Source organism: Vidua chalybeata, chromosome 21, assembly GCF_026979565.1.
Source record: "Vidua chalybeata isolate OUT-0048 chromosome 21, bVidCha1 merged haplotype, whole genome shotgun sequence".
NCBI classification, from domain to species: domain Eukaryota; kingdom Metazoa; phylum Chordata; class Aves; order Passeriformes; family Viduidae; genus Vidua; species Vidua chalybeata.
Window position 1 is genome coordinate 4,005,864 of NC_071550.1, and position 19,251 is coordinate 4,025,114.

The 19,251-nt window shown below is 42.2% G+C and overlaps 1 protein-coding gene across 10 annotated transcripts in view; it reads left to right on the plus strand.

Moving 5' to 3' along the window:
* The window catches only part of TSC1 (TSC complex subunit 1), a 28,959-nt gene extending 10,001 nt beyond the window's left edge, over positions 1-18,958 (plus strand). For 6 of the 10 annotated variants that reach the window (XM_053961781.1, XM_053961780.1, XM_053961782.1 and 3 more), the window contains 21 exons: positions 570-745; positions 1,609-1,712; positions 2,346-2,498; positions 4,149-4,293; positions 5,321-5,475; positions 5,798-5,871; positions 7,296-7,474; positions 7,913-8,022; positions 8,244-8,367; positions 8,735-8,850; positions 9,080-9,152; positions 10,465-10,563; positions 10,655-11,222; positions 11,444-11,487; positions 12,010-12,176; positions 13,031-13,213; positions 13,569-13,679; positions 14,176-14,298; positions 15,246-15,433; positions 15,540-15,701; positions 15,974-18,958. In XM_053961781.1, the coding sequence (XP_053817756.1) occupies positions 640-745; positions 1,609-1,712; positions 2,346-2,498; positions 4,149-4,293; positions 5,321-5,475; positions 5,798-5,871; positions 7,296-7,474; positions 7,913-8,022; positions 8,244-8,367; positions 8,735-8,850; positions 9,080-9,152; positions 10,465-10,563; positions 10,655-11,222; positions 11,444-11,487; positions 12,010-12,176; positions 13,031-13,213; positions 13,569-13,679; positions 14,176-14,298; positions 15,246-15,433; positions 15,540-15,701; positions 15,974-16,454 (3,465 nt within the window). In that variant the 5' untranslated portion in view covers positions 570-639 and the 3' untranslated portion in view covers positions 16,455-18,958. The remainder of the gene's footprint in view (positions 1-569; positions 746-1,608; positions 1,713-2,345; positions 2,499-4,148; positions 4,294-5,320; positions 5,476-5,797; positions 5,872-7,295; positions 7,475-7,912; positions 8,023-8,243; positions 8,368-8,734; positions 8,851-9,079; positions 9,153-10,464; positions 10,564-10,654; positions 11,223-11,443; positions 11,488-12,009; positions 12,177-13,030; positions 13,214-13,568; positions 13,680-14,175; positions 14,299-15,245; positions 15,434-15,539; positions 15,702-15,973) is intronic. The other 4 variants (XM_053961785.1, XM_053961787.1, XM_053961786.1 and 1 more) reach the window with 4 other exon arrangements.
* The last annotated feature ends 293 nt before the right edge of the window (positions 18,959-19,251 follow it).

Here is a 19,251-nt window from a genome sequence, read left to right on the forward strand (position 1 = left end):
TGCAGCAGCCCTGCTTAAGTTTCCCAACAGCTGCAGCCTGGCCACGTTGCAAAGTCTTAGAGCCCAAATCTCTCTTGAGTGCAACTATGCAGAGCCCAGGGCAGTGAATTCCTGACCTGGTCACAGGAGTGGAGAAGGATCTGGTGGTGTGTATTTTCTCCAGCTTTTAGTCTTATGCAAAGAACTGGAAAGGTGGTTTGAGGAGGAGTTGCTGTAAGAACTCAGGAATGGAGGGATTCCAGGCAGCTTTTTGCATTCTATTCAAAACTTTAGTTTCAGTTTACTGACCTGGAGAGCAGATTAAAAAAATGTGGTAAGAGAGTGCTCGGACAGTGTAGATACTGAGGTCTTCTGCAAAACAGATTAATGTCCTTGTGAAAAACACGAAGAAAACCCTGCTTGTGACTCATTGGCTTTTTGGAAACTCTTGCAGCTTTTATTGCAGGTGTGGAAACCCTCACAATCCTCTCAGTGTTAAATGGGCACTTGCGTGGAAAAGAAATAGGAGAGATCAGAGGTTTATATGGAAAGGGAAAAAGTTCACTCATCTGCTGTCTCTTCTCTCCTAGTCTGATAGAAAGACACCAATGAAGAACTTCCTGAAGTTTTAACCTCCACATTCATGTCAGTACGTGCATCATGGCACAGCAAGGAAATGTTGGTGAGCTCCTCTCAATGCTGGATTCTCCAATTCTGGGTGTCCTGGAAGATATAACAGCTGCATTCAAAGATAATCTCAGTTGTGGTATGTATCCTTTTGTGTAGTTTTGGGAAGGGTTTTGTTTTCACATCAATAAAGGTAGAATGATGTGGGATGTTTTTTCTATCAAACACTGTCTTTGCAAATGCAGCTTGAAAGAAACTCTTGATATTTGGGTTTGAAATTGCTTTAAGGATAGAGGCTTCTCTTCAGTCCATTTTGCTTAATGGCATGGCTCCTGGAAGGTCTGTTACATAATTGTTAAAACACTATTACAAGATGACTGGCTTTTCCTGAGGCAGAGCCTCAAATGTGATGAGACTTTCTTCGTGAGGTATATCTAGAAGGAATTAGGTGTCACCCACATTATGGAAACCAGTGGGATTTTGTTAATTAAAAGAATAAAAAAAAAAAAAAAAAAAAAGAAAAAATCCTAGTCCCAAACAAATAACAGACTCAGACTTTGTGAAAAGTGATTGAGGCATCACTTGTGCTGACAGAGCCTTTTCAGAGCATGAGAGCATTGCCAGTGTCCTTGTCCCTGAAATTGCTCTCCTTTATCTGCTGAAGGGAGAGAACATCAAGTCACTCCTGAACACTTTACTGGGTAAAGCACTCTTGCAGCTCAGCTACCTTTGGGGATTTATGGTTAGACAGGAATTGTTGGTTGTTAAAAAAACTGGTTCCTTTCCCTGAGCTGAATGCAATCACTTGAATGGTTTGGAACCAGGAAATATAGTTGAGAGGTCTCATTTTCCCAAAGGTCTGCTAAACACCAAGGACTGCTTTAGATTAGAAATTGTGTAATAGTTGCTGAAAAGTTCTGCAATGTCCTTGTAGCAAGTGCTTCATTTTTAGTGTATTGAGAATGTTTTTGGGTTTTTCCCTTGCTGTCCCCAAACTGACAGACCGTGGGCCTATGCTTGTCAACAACCTGGTGGACTATTACTTGGAAACCAATTCTCAGCAGGCACTGCATATTCTGTCCACTCTGCAAGAGCCTCATGACAAGGTAAAAAAAATCTTGTTATGGCAGATTTTAGCCTGGTATTGAAGCAGCCTTTAAATAGCATCCGTTAAAACTCTAGGGGTTCCACTCTGGAGTAGAATTAGCTTGCTGTAGAGATGTAGTATCTCTGTAGTAAGAGTAGTTTAAGCTTTAAGAAAAACTTCAGAGGTCTCTGTTTCTAAGAGTTGCTTAAACTGACCCAATTAAGCAAAGAACCTCTATAAAGGAAAGGGTTTGGAGGATTAATGTTGTCCCTTTACAGTGCTCCTGCTGCAGGATGTGTTAGCCTAAAACAAATTGGGTATTTTGAGAGCAAGCAAGGATTTTAAACAGGTTGGAAATGGCACTGTAAATTGGCTGCTGCCCAGATTTTTTTTTTATTATTTACTTATAAACATTTCAAAGTGCAGTGACTGCTTCTAGCCTGTATAGTTTGCATTTGTCTACCAATAGTCTCAAAGTTATTGCAGAGTTCTATTTCCTCTGGGATCTTGTATATTTGTAAAATATATTTGTAAAATGCCCATAGTTTCCATATTGACAAACTGCTGAGTATAGACTGGTGAAAAAGAGTATAGAGCAGTTAAATATAAGTACCTTTCTTTTTCTACCACTCTCTGCAAAATCCTTTGTCAGCATCTACTGGACAAAATTAATGATTATATGGGCAAAGCTGCTACTCGTTTACCTACCCTCTCTCTGCTGGGACATGTGATAAGACGACAGCCATCTTGGAAACACAAACTTTCTCAAGCACCTCTCCTGCTTTCATTACTTAAATGTCTCAAGGTAAGAACTGTCAGGGCTGTCTATAAAACACCTGATGTAAACTTGCATACAGATGCAAGGCTTTGATTCCTGTTTTGATGTCATTTAGTTAAGCCACAGTGCTGTTAATATCATCTGGATACTCTGTGCTGATGCTGTTATTGCTGACAATCTTGTTTCTAAAAGCCACTGTCACTGTGAGTTAGGAATGTTTATTAAAACTTTCCTGAAATAAGTTAAAGACAAGAGGGCCCTTGGTGAGGATGGTGGATATCTTGAATGTGAACCTAATGAGAAATACAGTAACTTCCCACTGGTGCAGTTTGAATCTGTGTGTCCTCTACTTGCAGTGTAGATGGGCCATGCAATGGTCTATTCCCAGGTGAAATTATCTTGGAATTAGCAGACTTTCCCTTCTTAGCTACTGACATGCTGGATTACAAGGAGGTAGCTGTTCCCCCAAGCTTTGTGGGTTCTTTCCCTCATCTGCAGATTGATCAGGTATAATACTGTACAGCACTGTACCAGTGAATAAGGAATGAAAAGGGCTTTGAGACCTAGAATGCATTGTCAGTAATGGAATTAATTATGATAGTGAAGTATCCACATTAGTTATGAAGTCACATTTAAATGCACGATGCAGTCAAGCGCTCTTCAAAACAAAACCACCACAAATTTGTAACTGCCAAAGGAGCAGCTCCAGCTGCTGTTACTGGAACTCCTGTCGTGCCTGCCAAGATCTGTTGAACTTTGCAGTGTGACTGAGGGAGGAATGAAGTGTGTCAGAAAGCTGCTGGGAGTAGGACAGAGATGTGGAAGTTCTGGGGATGTGGACAGAGGGTAGGGATGGACAGGAAATGTACTCTGATAGTTTTTGTGTGACTGAGGGAGAGTAGAGGCTGTAGACACACAGAGGAGGATAAATCCCTAAAAACTGACTGAATGGCTCCCGGGAGATACCCAGAGAGCTCAGGAGCACCTGCCCACAGCCTGACCAGTGCTTTGTGAACCCTGTGCTGACAAAGCACAGGAGCTGCCAAGGAAAATGTGCATTAAACTGAGGAAGCAAGGAAGGGGTTTGAACATTTTCTGTGTCCTTTCTTAACATTTGATTCTCTCTTCCTGCTTCATCCAGCCAAAGGTTTGTACTGCCACATCCCTTTCTTGTGGAACAAGCCAAGGTGTTCTAGTCATTGTTTCAATTACTGCTGGGTGAAATTTCCAGCAGCCAGGTTTAGTAGAAATGCTTCTGACCCCTGTGCTGGTAACTGGACAACACCCTTGAACACCCTGATCAGATCTGCAGTTTCTGAGCCTCTGAATGCCGTGTGTGTTTAGCTCTGGGAAGGAAGGAAGGTGGCACATAAGATGCTTCACATACCAGTAATTGTTTTTACTCAGCTGTGGAACTGTGATGATGTTCCCTTTTTAACTAAGCCAGGTGTTTATACAGAAAAGCAGCAGAGTAGGAGCAAGAATCCCAAATCTGTTTTTTCTTCAATTGTTCTTTATGAAAAAACTCAATCTTGGATCATTAAGTTCTGGTAGGTTTCAGAGGGAGTGTTTCAAATAGAGAACTTTTTCCATGATGATGATTCAATGTTCACTTCATCCTTGGAAAAAATTAAGTTCAACACATTTAACTAATGCAGGTTTTTTCCCTTCTTGCAGACTGACACAGATGTAGTAGTACTCACCACAGGTGTCCTAGTGCTAATAACCATGTTGCCAATGATTCCTCAGTCTGGCAAACAGTACCTTCATGATTTCTTTGGTATCTTTGGGCGTCTCTCAGCCTGGTGCTTGCAGAATCCAGGTGAGATTTCAACTTTGTTGCATGCAGTTGTGGTCTGCAGTATCCTTCTGACTGGTGTGCAGTTGGTGAGCACATTGTTTTGTGAGACTCTTAGTGTTCTGAGATTATTTAAACACAGAAAATAATGTGTTAAGCCCACAAGCTGTTCTGTTCTTTAAGAGCATGGGGGAGTTCTTTCCTCAGAATTTAGAAGCCTCTTAGAATCTTCCATTTGGTGCTGCTACTGCATGAAATCTCACTGAATCAAAGTACTGCCCTGATGACAGTGAAAAACAGATTGATCTTAATGGAGAGAGAAGGGAAAATGCTAATGTTTCAGGCAGATTTTGGGGAATTTGATATTCCCAGATATAAATGTGGGGGGAGGAAAGAAGCAACATATATAAGAGTTTATTTTAATGTGCAACTATCAATAGTTATGAAGGTTGATAAAACTGGTTTTCTCAGAGCCCTGGCTTTGCTGAATTTGTTGTAAGGGGTCTGATGTCTTGACACCAGCAGTGTCTGGGAGTGTGGTTCATGGCTGAATGGACAAATGCTGTGTTAAGCACATAGAGCTGCTGTTTAGAGAGCCATTCTGCATTACAAGTAGGATAGGAACTTCTGAAGTGAATTCTAAGATTTGTCTGTTGTGATTGCTTTTGGTGGCTACAAGCTTTTAGTTTTTAACCTTTTGAAGTGAAACAAACCTTAGTTTCCTTTTTTAATCATTCAGTCAGTCTTACTCAGGCTCACTACCTAGAGGAGTTTCAGGTTTTAACTTGAATAAAAGCAAAGCTGTGCTTTGAGAATGACAGCACACTGGTTGGAATTAGTGGTCCTTATCTTAATTTCTGGGTTTGTTGTGAGCTGATGACTAAGTGTTGCTTGTTTTCTGAGAAGACTTCACAGTTTCAATAGGGACTATTTGTACCTCAGAAGACTTGTTCCAGTTAACATTTCAAATTTAAAAGTACTTTGTTTGCATTCTTAGAACTTTTGTTCTCTTCTCCAATGTAAGGAAAAATATTCTAACTACTTTTTCCAGGTCATGTGGCAGAGATTTATCTTGTCCATCTTCATGCCAGCGTTTATTCCCTCTTTCATCGTCTTTATGGAATGTATCCTTGCAATTTTGTCTCCTTTCTGCGCTCTCACTATAGTATGAAGGAAAACCTGGAGACCTTTGAAGAAGTAGTCAAGGTAAAATGCTGCTCATTTGTGTATTATCTGAGGCAAGGAATTTATAGCTATATATTCTGATTTAATACAATTAATTTGCCAGTTCAGCTGAGGGCTGTTTGACAAAACCGTATAAAAATGAGCGATTTGACTGAAAGCTCAGTTGGGATCAACTCTTGAAGCTCTGTATCACAGCTGTGAAGCTGTGATGATGTGTATTGACCTTATCTGTTAAATGTAACTTTCTGAACTATTGGCATCAGTAGTTTGCTCATCACCTTTGTGTGGTTTAGTAAAATCCAAAGGTGCTGCACTGATAACAAGTCCTTCTCCTTCCCCCCAGCCAATGATGGAACATGTGCGTATTCATCCAGAGTTAGTGACTGGATCCAAGGACCATGAACTGGACCCACGAAGGTATTATATGTTCTCTCTGCTATTAGGAAAGGCTCAAATTGAGCAGCTTTCTGTGGAATTATTTCAGAAGGTTGCAGCAAAACCTTTTCTGTCAGCATTAGTTTGTGTGGGGGTGTTTTGCCACCCAGATTTGTAGGTGCACCAGGTAAACATGTAGACTTTCCTCATCCCAGCTTACAGCTGGATGAACAAGCAGAAACTGTTGTGAAAGGTCATTAACAACAATATTGGGGTTCTAAATTCATTTTGTGTCTGGGATGGCATCTGTCTTCTACTTTACTTTATCTTATTTTTATGACTTAATGATCAAACGTCCTCATAAAGATTTAAAACAGTTTTCCTATAATTAATAAAGTGAAACTGCCAGAGATGCTTCATTGGCTGAAGGTTTGGGTCATATTCCTTGGGTTTCTTGAAGTATTTGATGGGATTTAAGTGTTTAAAATGGCTTCAGTGTGTTTTGTTTTGGTACCTAGATATTGGTTCATTTAACAGATCAGTTCTTTTAACAGGTATGTGTTAACATTATCAGCTGTATTAGTTTTCTTTAGCAATAGGCTCATTTGCCTGCAGCAGCACCACTTGCTGCTTTTCTCTTGTCTCCACAGGCCCAGCCACTGAAGAGGAGAATTTGACTCTTGTTGCTGCACAGTAGTGCTCTTGCCCTGCTTTTCAGAGCCACTAGGAAATCACTCCTAACTGGGAACCCATTGAATGTCACAATGCTCAATTTTGCAGGGGGGAGGGTGGCACCACTCAGGAACACAATTGGCACAAACCTTCCAGTGGAAGCCTTCTCTTGGTATCTTGGACAGAGAGTATTTTACTTTCCAAAGCAAGCCAGCCTTTCATAGACAGCCTTCTGGGCTTTCTCTTCTTTACAGTGAACTTCCATCTCCTGAAATATTGGACAGATCTAATCTGGCTGTTTAATTCAGTGAGAAGTAGTTCTCAGGATGAAGGAGGTAGTAATAGTAAAAAACATTCCCCAAACTTGGGAGAAAAAACACAGATCTGAAACTGGCATTGCAGACAGTGTTTGCTTAAATAATACAGATTCCCTCACTGCTGGCATGTCTAAATTTTGACTACCAACATCTGAGTGTAGTTGAGCTGATTTCTACAGCTGCTGAAGCTCAGGATCAACCAAGTCTTCGTATGCTGTTCCTCCTTTCCAGAGTGCTCCATGGCAGACCTTTATGGATCTCTGTGTCAAAGCTGTTTGTCTCCTCTTTGAGACCCCCTCTCACAAGTCATCTGGTTGCAATTTCTGTCTGGTGCCTTGTTCCAGTTTGGCTGGGAGCATGCAAAGCTGCCTGGAACAAATGAGCCATCCTACAAGCCAATTCCTCCTATCTCCAGGAACTCTTGTTTTTAACAATAATTGACTAACTTACTCTTTTGGATCCAAAAACTGTCTGCAGGTGGAAAAGGCTAGAAACTCATGATGTTGTGATAGAATGTGCCAAAATCTCCCTGGACCCTGCAGAAGCCTCCTATGAAGATGGTTATTACTCTGTGTCTCGGAAACTCTGCACAAGCTTAAAACATCATCAAACTGACCCCAGTGCCAGCTCTTACATTGACACACAGAGCAGCTATGGTAAGACCTGCCTGATGGCTAATCAATACCCAATTGCTGGAGAAGAACTGGCCCTAGAGCAAAACACCCCATCTCACTGATTTATCCCATTTAAAGTCTGATTCTTAGGCACCAGGAAACAAACCATCATTAAAAAAATAAATACATAGATATATTTTCTATATGCAGACATACAGCGTGTTCTCAACATTGTCTTTTCATCCCCTGTCCTCCCTACCCCAAAACAACCAAAAAAAAAAAAAAAAAGCTATAGTATAATGTATTCAATAGATATTTTCTTGGGCTGGAAGAAAAATCTCTAGCTACAAATGTGCATGTTGAATGGATTTGAAATGCTTTGATTAAAAGCCTTTAAGTCCCAGCCAGAAGAATCATGGGTTTGTATTTGATGTGTTGGATGCTTTGGAATTTTGATTTTCTCTTTTATTTAACTTCCAGGGACTTCTACCCCATATTCCACTCCTCGGCTAACACTATCACAAATGTCAGGGCAGCTACCTCAGATTCTGAGCCCACAGTCCACGAGGCTGTCAACTGAGCCACAGCAGGTAAAGCAGAAGATGAAGCCCAGCAAGTTTTCATTCTTTGCACTTTCATAGTTTCTTGTGCCAGTCTTAAAAATCCATGGTTTTGAGCTGTGCTGTGAATTCTTCAGAAGTTGGTGTTCGTTTCACATTTAATCTCTGCCTGATTTCCTGTGTGAAGACCTGGATCCAGGTGCCTCACATGTTCCTTTTCTGAGCTCTGCTGTGTTTTACTCTGTGCACAGGTCACCATCTGGAGCCCTTCTGCAGTGTGTGGTATGACCACACCACCAACGTCCCCCGGCATTGTCCCATCAGAGTCATCCCAGTCTGCACCACAACCCTGCAGCAAAGCTTTTGGCACATCTGGTACGTGCTGCATTTTGGAATTAGGCCTTCAAGGTTTGTTGTTCTGGAAATTCTGGCTGTAAATTTTACTGGCAGTTTTTAAATGGGAATGCCACATCATGCCAGTAGATAGGCTTGAGTGATTCTCCTGTGAACTGAGTATCTCGCCTAGAGCAGTGCTGATGCAAACTGAGAGGAAATTTGTGAATTCAGTGCCAAAGTCTGAAACAACTTTTGTGAAACTGCACTTTTGTATTGATGAACAGTTGAAAGAGATTTGAGAAGTAAATGCTGTGAAGTGGTGTTTAAATGTACAATTCTTCACATACAATGTTCAGCTGAAAGGAGGAAGTGGGAGCCTGCTGAGAGAACTTGTGCTCCTTTTCAGCAGGGGGGAAAGGAACACCTTTGGGAACACCAGCCACATCTCCTCCTCCACCCTGCACTTCAGATGACTTTGTGCATGTTTCACTCCCTTCAGCTGCTGCCACACCTCCTAAAAAGGTATTACAAAATTCTTCTGCTGAACTAATCTGTTTTTTTTTTCATTGACTTGCCTTAATGCAGTGACCTTAACTGAGAAAGAAAAATCAGAGTAGGTGGTTTATAAAAAATTTTTGCATTTCACTGCAAAAACTCTTCTAAGTGTAGACAACTATTGCCACTTCCAACTGCACAGTTGCCAATGAAAACTAAGGCAGTTAATGTGTTCTGGGTTTCTTTTGTTTTCCAGGAGGACAAACCAGATTCTGGGAGGCCTTTACTGTACCGACAGCAAAATGTCACAAACAGCGATAAATCATTGGGTAAACTCCATTTTCCTCTCCCCATTACTACAACCTATTGTAAACAACTCCAGTTTTTGTTGACACTTGTTCCAATTCCCAAACACTTTTCCACAGGTTTTTTTTCCCCCCTGAGTTCTTTGTAGTTCCAGGATCCTGCCTCAACCTGTGATTCAACTTAAAACATTCTTGTGATGCTTCTGATTTCAATTTAACTATTCATGTTCAACTTGAGATTCTTTTTCTACCTTGCTCTCCTGCATATTTAAAAAATACAAATATAAGCTGAAGGCTGAAAAGGGATATCTATTTTTATAAAAGTTGATTCTTTGAGGATGATTATTAGAAGCAGCAAGATGTATATTGAATTGTGCTTCAGCAAGTTATCCTCACATGTCTGGATCAAACTGTAAGGCTGCACATAAGGATAGATATGATGCTCCCTCTTAAAGGCCTCTGGAAAAACTTTGTTTTCTATCTACAATTATATTGCTGTACTTGAACCTATTTTAAAGTCCTGTGGAATACTGAAATCAGTAGGTTGAGGAACTCAACTTTTAGTAGGTAAATGTAGATTCCATTTTCCATTCTCTGTCATCTACCTCTGTGACAGCTGTAGAAAGGGATTTTGGAACTGTATTTGAGACTTCTGTGCTGTGAGTCTTAACCATCTTCAAAGTGGGCATGATAGTGAAATCTAAAGCTGGTTTTCCATGGTAGTTGTGTAGTACCACTGGAATCTGAATATTCTGAATTCCAAGTTATGAGCAGGCAAAGTTTTTCACTGAGTTCCTGATCTGTGACTGAGCTGCACATGAGATTTCTATCCTGCAGTGTGTATCCCACAGCTGCTGTCTCAGTTTTGATCAGTAGCCACATATTGGCAAGCTCGTATTACATCAGATTGCTAAACTTCCTTTTTTCAGGCAGGTGCTGTGTCCTTGAGCCAGCTCAGAAGCTAAAGGGGAGGTTAATGCTAATGTGGAAGTAGAGCAGTCACAGTGCACAGGAGCCACCTTATTTTATTTATTTAATGGGTTAAATTGCAAACAGCACAACCTTCCTCGCAGAGGTTGTGCAATAGCAAATGTTAAGTTTACAGAATTACATTTTGGGATCAGAACTGACCTGTGACTGATTTCTTACTGATCCCTGTTTTCCATGTGGAATGGAACAGGAGTCAGATACCTTCCTCCTCTGAGGAAGCATCTGAAGGAAGGATAAGCTTTTATTCTGAGGACCTTGCAGCAGTAAGACTTGTGTTTTGTGCTGTGCTAAGGCTGGAGAAAACAGCACCTGTACAACTAACTTTTTGTTTTCTGTTTTTTTCCAGACATACCAAGTAGTAAAAGTTCAGTAACCTTAAGTGATCTTCCAGAGTTTTTAGGTGGGTTGTCGTTTGAAGATAGCGCTGAGAAGGACAGAGAGGAAGGTAATGTCTGCTCTCCTTACCTACATCTTAGCTAAGGAAATGTTTGTCCTGTTGAAATACAGATGCATCATGGTGCTCTCCCTCTCCTCAGATGCAATATCTAAAGAGATCTCCGAGATTACCACCGATGCTGAACACATGGTGCCTAGAGGAGGATTTGACTCCCCGTTTTACCGCACAAACGAAAGTCTGTCAGGCTCTCAGAAGAAGACCCACTCAGCAGCCTCCAGTGTTCAGGGACACAGTCAGAACTCTGAGCCTTTAACATCTCTGGACAAGTCTGGGCCTGAGGGTGCACGGGAAACACCCAAACAAACGTTTACTCCCATAGACAAGCCCTGTGGAGGCCCTGGGGAAAGCCCTGCTGGGAACAGGGAAGGAACCTCTGGGGAGCCGAGTATTCTCACTCCCAGCCCTTGTAAAGTACCAGCACAAAGGAGAGTGGTGTTTGGGAGTGGGCAGCCTCCCCTCTATGAGCACCTCTTTGAGGTTGCATTACCAAAGACTGCCTACCTCTTTGTTGGCAAGAAGACTGAGGAGCTGCTAAAGAAAGCCAAGGGAACCCAGGATGAAGACTGTATGTCCTCAACTTCACCCGTGGAAGTGCTGGACAGGCTGATTCAGCAAGGAGCAGATGCACACACTAAGGAGCTGAACAAGTAGGTGACTGAAACTCTTACTTTGCAGACTTTATTGTTACTCTTTTTTGTGTTGGCTTAATTTTAAGCTGTGCTGAAAAAGCAGCTGCACAGTCCCTCCCTAATCTTTTTATACCAACTGACCTTAATTGTACTTTTACCAGGCTATAAGCTCTTTTGAGGTGAACGTTCCATTTTTTTACTTAAACTTACCTGTTAATGCTGCATTTTCTTTTTTTCAGATTGTCTCTGCCAAGCAAATCTGCTGACTGGACTCACTTTGGAGGTGAGGAGATTTCTCATGTTTTGGCAATCTGTTCCTCTATTATTAGACTTGTTTAAACAATGACCTGCATACTTTTTGCTTGTGGGTTTTTAACTAATGCTGCAGAAGGATGATGCCCTCCACTAAGTTATGGTTTATCTGCTTAGCAAATAGCTGTGTTCCAGAGAGATGAGCTGCTTTTTTCATCTTTGAAAAGTGCAAAATTCTAGACACTTCTGCTTTTTACCATTTCAGCCTTGCTAAGCTTCAGAGTGTTGCTGGTCATCTGACAGATCCTTGCACCTTCTCACTGCTGATTCAATCTAAAACTGATGGTTTTTATGGTTATTTATGTGTGTGTCTTAGTTTTGTGCTCTGAGGCTTCTGTGGTGATGGTGGCTTGGCTTTTTTTTCCTTAATCAAAGGAGCAATCCATTTGAGGCATATATCCATTGCTTTGGGAAAAATGTTTATGATTTTTGTGTTGGAGATGAAATAAAGCAGAGAGTGCAGCTCAGTAACCTCTTCTTTGTCTCACTGCAGGTTCTCCCCCCTCGGATGAGATTCACACCCTGAGGAACCAGCTGCTTCTGCTGCACAACCAGCTGCTGTACGAGCGCTTCAAGAGGCAGCAGCACGCGCTGCGCAACCGCCGACTCCTGCGCAAAGTCATCAAAGCCACGGCTCTGGAGGAGCACAATGCTGCCATGGTGAGCAGGGGCGCAGCTCCACCAGTGGCTGGGACACACTGGTGCTGCTAAAAGTGCAGCTGCAGGCTGGTGTCTTTTGGTACCACTCAATTAACAAAGAAACCTCATTTGTCGCTTTATTGAAGTGGATGTTTGAGGAGTGACTCACGCACTGTCATTAATGTCGGTAGTTTGTAGTTGACTGCAGGCAGCTGAATCCTTCATGCACTTGCCTTTGGATAGTGGTAAAGGCTTCCCTGTGAGTGGAGTGGATGTTCACTGCCTGGCTAAACACCTTGCTGCATATTTGATAAAGTATTGTCCCTTTGCTCCTCAGATGAGGACTAATAGCAAAAGCTTTGGAAACTCAAGTGTTGTTTTCCAGAGGTGTTCACTGTGATAGAATTTGAAGATATAAGTACACTGAACAATGTCTCAGTACAGATTTAGGTGTGTTTCATAATATATTTTCATGTTATAACTAATTCCATCAACAGTTTCACCTGATAATTAACTATAAGAGCCAAAAATAAACTTCCAAGTAGGTTTTGGAAGATGAACTGTTGCTTCAGCTATGGGGCCCAAGTCCCTGTTGAAAGCATGAGAGGCAGTGGAAAATAGCCTATTGCTCATTCATGCTTTGAATGTGGCTGTGAGTTTTCAGCCTGTCCACCCTTATCACCATTTCATCTCCTTTTCAGCCAAAACCAAGCCAAGCCCCAACAGCTTTGAGAACATGCTCTGTATAAAATGTTGTGTGTGTGGAAATGTGTTTTCCTGCATTGCTGGTAATGGCAGCTTTGCTTGGCTGAGCATAGATGTCCTAGCTGCTAAGTAGGAGTCTTGTCTGATGCCTCGTGTGGGATTCTTGACAGAAAGATCAGCTGAAACTGCAGGAAAAGGAGATCCAGGCCTTGAAACTGAGTCTGCAGAAAGAACAGGCAAGGTACCACCAGTTTCAGGAGGAACATGATAATATTGTGGCTCAGCTTCACAGCCAGATCCGACAGCTGCAGCACGACCGGGAGGAATTCTACAACCAGAGCCAGGAATTGCAGGTATGAAGCATCAACAAATTTGTTGTCTATTTAATGGTTTTAAAAATAACCTTCTTTGTAACAAGGCATGAAATACCTGAGAGAAAGCTGCACATTTTTATTAGAAATATTGTCCTGATTCAGAATAAGACAGTGCATAATTGAAAGTGCTTAATTTAATATCATCCTTTTATAGTTCTGTTTTGTCTTGTCTTCAGCTTGGAAATGGGAAAAGGCAGGTTCTTAGCTGGTTTGGAGGGGTCAGTATAACTTGATTTCCAGTGCTGGGCGTTTACAGCCTCCCAGCTCTGGGCCCTTGCTGTCCTTAGTGAAGTTTCAGAACCCTGAGTGATTTTTTTTTTTGTCACTTGAACAGACCAAGCTGGAAGACTGCAGGAACATGATAGCAGATCTGAGGTTAGAGTTAAAGAAGGCAAACAACAAGGTGTGTCACACTGAATTGCTGCTTAGCCAAGTTTCTCAAAAGGTAAGAAAAGTCAGTGTTCCCAAAGTTCCTTTGTGTCTTGCTGATAATTTTTTATCTGATAGTTTTCATCAGGTGCTTTTTCTTTCTTGAACTCAAAGAAGCCTGTGCTGAGCTCCATAGAGTGTGATACTAATTACATAAAAACAACACAGAAAAATGTATTTTGATGAAGAAACTCTAAACTCTGTTAAAGGGCTTCTGAAACTTCTTATTTTGGCTTTTTCCACAGCAGGGATTTGCAGATTGAGCATTATGAATTTGTATTAAAACTCTGCTAAATCTTGACAACTGAGAGATATTGTTTATATCATAAGTTGAATGGAAATGAAAAGTTCTTTATGAAAACAATTTATTTAACACTTTACCTATGAAGCATTGTATTTTAGCCTTTGTTTCCCTTCTCCATAAAAATACCCTGTGAACACAGTGCCTGTCAGCTGTGACTCTCCTGACCTGTTCATCCCAATGTTGGATTCTGTTCCATTTCCCTTCCCAGCTTTCCAACAGTGAATCAGTGCAACAGCAGATGGAGTTCTTGAACAGGCAGCTGCTGGTTCTTGGGGAGGTCAATGAGCTGTACGTGGAGCAGCTGCAGCACAAGCACACAGACACTACAAAGGTACCAGTGCAGAGGACTTTTGGGGAGATCTCCCTTGAGGTCATCATCCAGCAGTTCCCAGAAGGAAAGGCTTTGTAACTTAATAGACTCTGTGTTCTGAAATTGATTTTCAGGGATTTGATTGTATGTTTGATCTTCTGTTCAGATGTTTTGTGCCCTGTGGGTTTGAGGAGTATCTTCAGTGTCCCTTCTGAAAGCTAAGAAGGGGTTGTTGGGGTACACCTGGGGTCTGTTTTAACCAACTGATGTAAATTCTTAGCAATTTCTTTTCCAAAAGCCAAGACTGTACTGTGCTCAAATGTAACTGACAGCAGATTGTTGGTAAGATAGTGCAGGGTAGTAGTGCCAGAATTTGTGGAAAGACAATCCTTAACAAGGATTTTACGGGTTTTGGTGAGGTGTAACTTCAAAACGAGCATCTCAGCCTTCCCACTCAGTCGTTTTCCTTTTAAAAGTTAACAGTAACTTCACTGAAACTTCTGTGGTTCATATGGTTTTACTTCCTGACTTCAAAGAAACCTTTTTCTAATTAGAAGCAAGTAAATTGCACAACAATATAATTGTTCCTGCGTGAGAGCACGTAATTAAAGAAGGTGAATAATACACTGAAAAAAGTCTTCTACTGGTATTTAATGAAGGTCATGTTGGAAAAATGGATTTAAAATAGTTTGTCTACTCTAATCCAGTGCAGAACTGGCAAGAGTGCTTTGATGAAAAGAGGTTTTCATAAGGAACATTAATGTGCTAATAAATTCCAGTGATGTGTAGTTATTTTAATAGTGTACATCCTCAGCAGGGCTGGTTTTCTATATCTGTTTTTAGAAATGCTGCTTTTATTCTGGCTTGCTTTAAAATGTGCCTATTTATAACATCAGAAACATGTCTAAACACCAATAAAAATAACAGAGGATCAAATTAGACTTTACCATTGTGTTGTTTGCTTCGAGGAGGTTGAAATGTTGCACGCTGCTTATCGGAAAGAACTGGAGAAAGCAAAGTTGTGTGTTCAGCAGCAAAGCCAAAGGCTTGATGCTTCCCAGAAAAGGATAGCTGAACTGGAATCTCAGCTTGCAAAAAAGGACCACCTCTTCCTGGAGCAAAAGAAATACCTGGAAGATGTTAAAATCCAAGCAAGGTAGGGGCTTCCTATGTAACATTTTAGCTGTGCTTTGACAGATGCACTGTCACAGCTGAGGCAGATTCTGGAGATTTTGGACATTGTGGTTTCTCTCTTTGCTCAGGGGTCAGCTGCAGGCAGTAGAAAGCAGGTACAAGGCCCAGAAAAAAATCACCCAGGCATTTGAGCTGGAGATCTTGGATCTGTTTGGGCGGCTGGAGAAGAGCAGCCTACTGAAAAAACTTGAAGATGATAAAACAGAAGCAGCTGAAGCAGCAGAAGAAAGGTGAGACTGGTGGTGTGAAATCTGCAAGACCCATGTGGGATTATTGTCAGGTTTGGACTTAAAAACAGTGGATATTGCAAAGCTGAGTGTGTGACACATTGGTTACCCCATCTCTCCTGCTTTGCCCCAGAACTGCGAAAGGAAACCTGTTGAAGTACATTCCCAGAGGCAGAAAGGGAAAGTAATCAAAGTAATCTGCCCTGGCCAGCATTTCCCCCTCCACTGTTTAATTACTGTGATTCATTGACACTGTGTCCTCTCTCTTCCCCAAGCAGGCTGGATTGTGGTAATGAAGATACAGCAGGACACAGTGAAGAAACAATGGGTAGAAATGGAGAGACCAAACCTCCCAGCACTCGAGGCAGCAGTAGCAGTAAGGGGGGCAGCAGCAGCGAGCTCTCCACCCCAGAAAAACCCCAGAACCAGAGGCTGAGCAGTCGTTGGGAGACATCCGTGCTGCTGGAGCCCTCAACTACTGTCCCACTGACTGTAGGTTCACTCCCCAGCTCCAAGAGCTTCCTTGGAATGAAGGCACGAGAATTATTTCGCAACAAGAGTGAGAGCCAGTGTGATGAGGAGGGGGTCACCATCAACAGGCTCTCTGATGCCCTAAAGACTGAACTGTGTAAAGATCCAAGCATGGAGTCAAAGGTCCCTCCAAGCCCCGAAAACCTCTCGCCTAAGCTCCAGGAAAGCAGTGTTGGACAGCTTCATATCATGGACTACAATGAAACTCATCATGACCACAGTTAAAGAGGAAGATAGTCAATCAGTGTTATTTTCATATTCTTGGCATAGAACAGGAGGCGTGAGTGCAAGTTTAACTAAAAGCTTTTATGTTTCTTTGGTCTGAGCAGTGGCTCATGCAGCGGAGCAGGATCGATGGCCAGGAACGGAAGGAGGCTGCTGAATGAATGCAAAGTGGATTTTGGGGTCTGGAATTGAAAATGCCCAGCCTAACTCTTGCTTCTTTCTCAAATTCAATCCTTAGCAGCGTGTACTAATTTGAAGGGACAACTGTTAGCATTTGCAAGTATTATTTTCCCTTTCTCCCTGCCCCCAGTTGAGTGGCTGCGTTTATGAACTTGAGTGCAATATGAGGCCAAATTAACATTTGTGAGTTTACTCTGAATGCTTTGTATTTCTTTGCAAGCTTCCCATTTAGAGCAGTTGGTTGTGCTGCCTCTCCAGGTGACTTCGGTTCCTTTCATCCTGGAAAGAAGCAGCACTAGGATTTCCAGTGCATTCTCTATTTTTGCCTGTCCACTGCCCCACATCCCCCAGAGCCCAATCTTCATTAAGTTGGAGTCTGGATACCCAAATGTTTAAAGAACATTGTACCTCTGCAAAATGATTCATTCACCCTAATTCATGATCATTGTTTATATTGTCCTTAACATTTCCTGGGAAGTTACATTTGAACAGACAAAAAGGAACTGGAGCTTGTAATGCAGAAGAGACCGTAAATGCTGAAGACTTGTTAAAACACCAGCTTCACATCTTCTTGGTGTTTGAAATGTTTGCCTGATTGACCTCACACTGGTTCCTATGAGAAAGCAGTTGGGGTGGGAGAAGAGGGAAGAGGAAGCTTTACTCAAATAGGGAGAGGATGCAGAACATGGAGGTAGAATTCCAAGCTTATGAAATCTGCAGAGGAGGATTTGCTTCTCTAATCAGGGAAATGTGCTGCCTCACCCTCCTTCCTTTGTTTCTGGTTTGAACAAGACCACCATGTTTTGAGTCAAAGAAATTGGCTTCATTCTTCCTGACAATGCCTTTTCAGGCTTGCCTTGGAGAACACGTGAGTGCTCTCCTACTCAGATTGCAGCACATTTTTGAGTTCAGCAGTGTCAGTTTGGCTCTAGGTCCCTCCCCTTCACCCTCATCCTACTTCTTTAGATGACAAGGCTGAGGAGGAACCCTGCTCACACTGAAATCAGAATCCTGGCGTGAAGCCTTTTGGTGTTAATCATGTTTTAAGTCAATTATGAGCCTTCTGTGAAGGAGGATTGTGGGATCAGGGCTTGCCAGTGGTCAGACTCAATCTCCTTCGTGACAGAACAGGGCCTGCTGTTAGGAAGGCAGTGCTTGTTTTAAATGTCCCACGTGGCTGGGTCCAGGTGTACTCAGATGGTTCAGGCTTCACAGCTCCCCTGCATCACTCGTAGCCTCTTCTCCTAAACATTCTGTGGGTGGCAGCTGCTGTTTAAGAACCACCTCACACAGAAATCAAGTCCAAGCACACTTGCATTTGTAGTTCAAATCCCTTCTTAGCCCGGGTGGGAACGAGGCTGTCAGAGCAGCTCAGCTCATTCCTGACAGGGCTCGTCCTCCCATTCCCACCTCCTCCGAAACTCCAAGGTCTGAATACATTTCTGCCTGTCTTAAATTATTCTCCGTGTCCTTTCAGTTGGTCAGTCCGAACTCTGAGAGTAGAGGTGAACTTCAGTGGTTGTGTCAAAGCTGACTCTGCATGGAGTAGAGAGTAGAGAGTTGGTTGTAAGTGGCAGCCTGGTTTTGTCGGCGTCTTTAGGCTTTCTCAGACGTAGTGGTAGCAAACGTGGTAGCGCGTGTTTCGGTAAGATTTGGAGCTTTCCTGCCCCTTCCCCACTGGATCCCAGCCCGGGGACTGAACGGTTTGCACACAAAGAGCCTGATGGGCCAGCTCAGCTGGGAATGTTGGAGGAGCTCGTTCCCATCCTGCTCTGCCGAGCCCGGGTCTGGCGTTCCCAGGAGAGGCAGGTTTTGTGTCAGTCACAAAAATGCCCTGGCAGCAACGCAAGCTCTTTGATAAGGTGGCTTTTTTTCTTCTTTTAAACAGGATTTTAGCACCAGGATAGTAATGGAAACCACTTTAGGTTTGTTTATGGACCACAAAGATTATGGAGGAACAAATTTTTCAATTTTCTTTCCTAAGTCTAAAAATCATGGATCTGCTGTATGTAGTTAACTTGCAGTTTGTTTGAAGGGGTCCCATCAGTGAAGTGGAAACAGATTTTTTTAACTGACTGCTTTTAGTTAAATCTAAAATTGCTGTCTTTGTCAAGTTAATCTGTTCCCTGCCTCGCTCTTTGTAAGCATGTTAAACAATCCACATTAAATGCCATAAATATGAAATACAAGGAAATGGTACAATCGTAAGCTAAAGAGAATTTAAACCAAAAGGAGGTTTTGCTGTCCTTATTAGAATGTTCTAAAATGTCAAGGCAGTTGCTTGTGTTTAACTGTGAACAAATAAAATGTATTGTTTTGCACTACTCTGTGTTAAATTCCCTGCCAGATGTTTTTGGGACCAAACACATGGGAGTTCAGTGTCCAAACATCTTCCCAGATGGGACAGTCCAGAGCAGGTCAGGGCTGCTGCCCCTTTGCACAGGATTCACCATTAGAAGTTCATTTTTCTGCATGGAGCCAAAGCCTTTTTTCATTCTGTGACAAACAAACTCACCAAGAACGTGCCACTATAATCCATAAATGAACTGCAAACAGTTCAGTGCTGCAAGTCTGCGGGTGAGCTTCTGCATGGCCTTGCTCCTGCAGGCCAGGACTG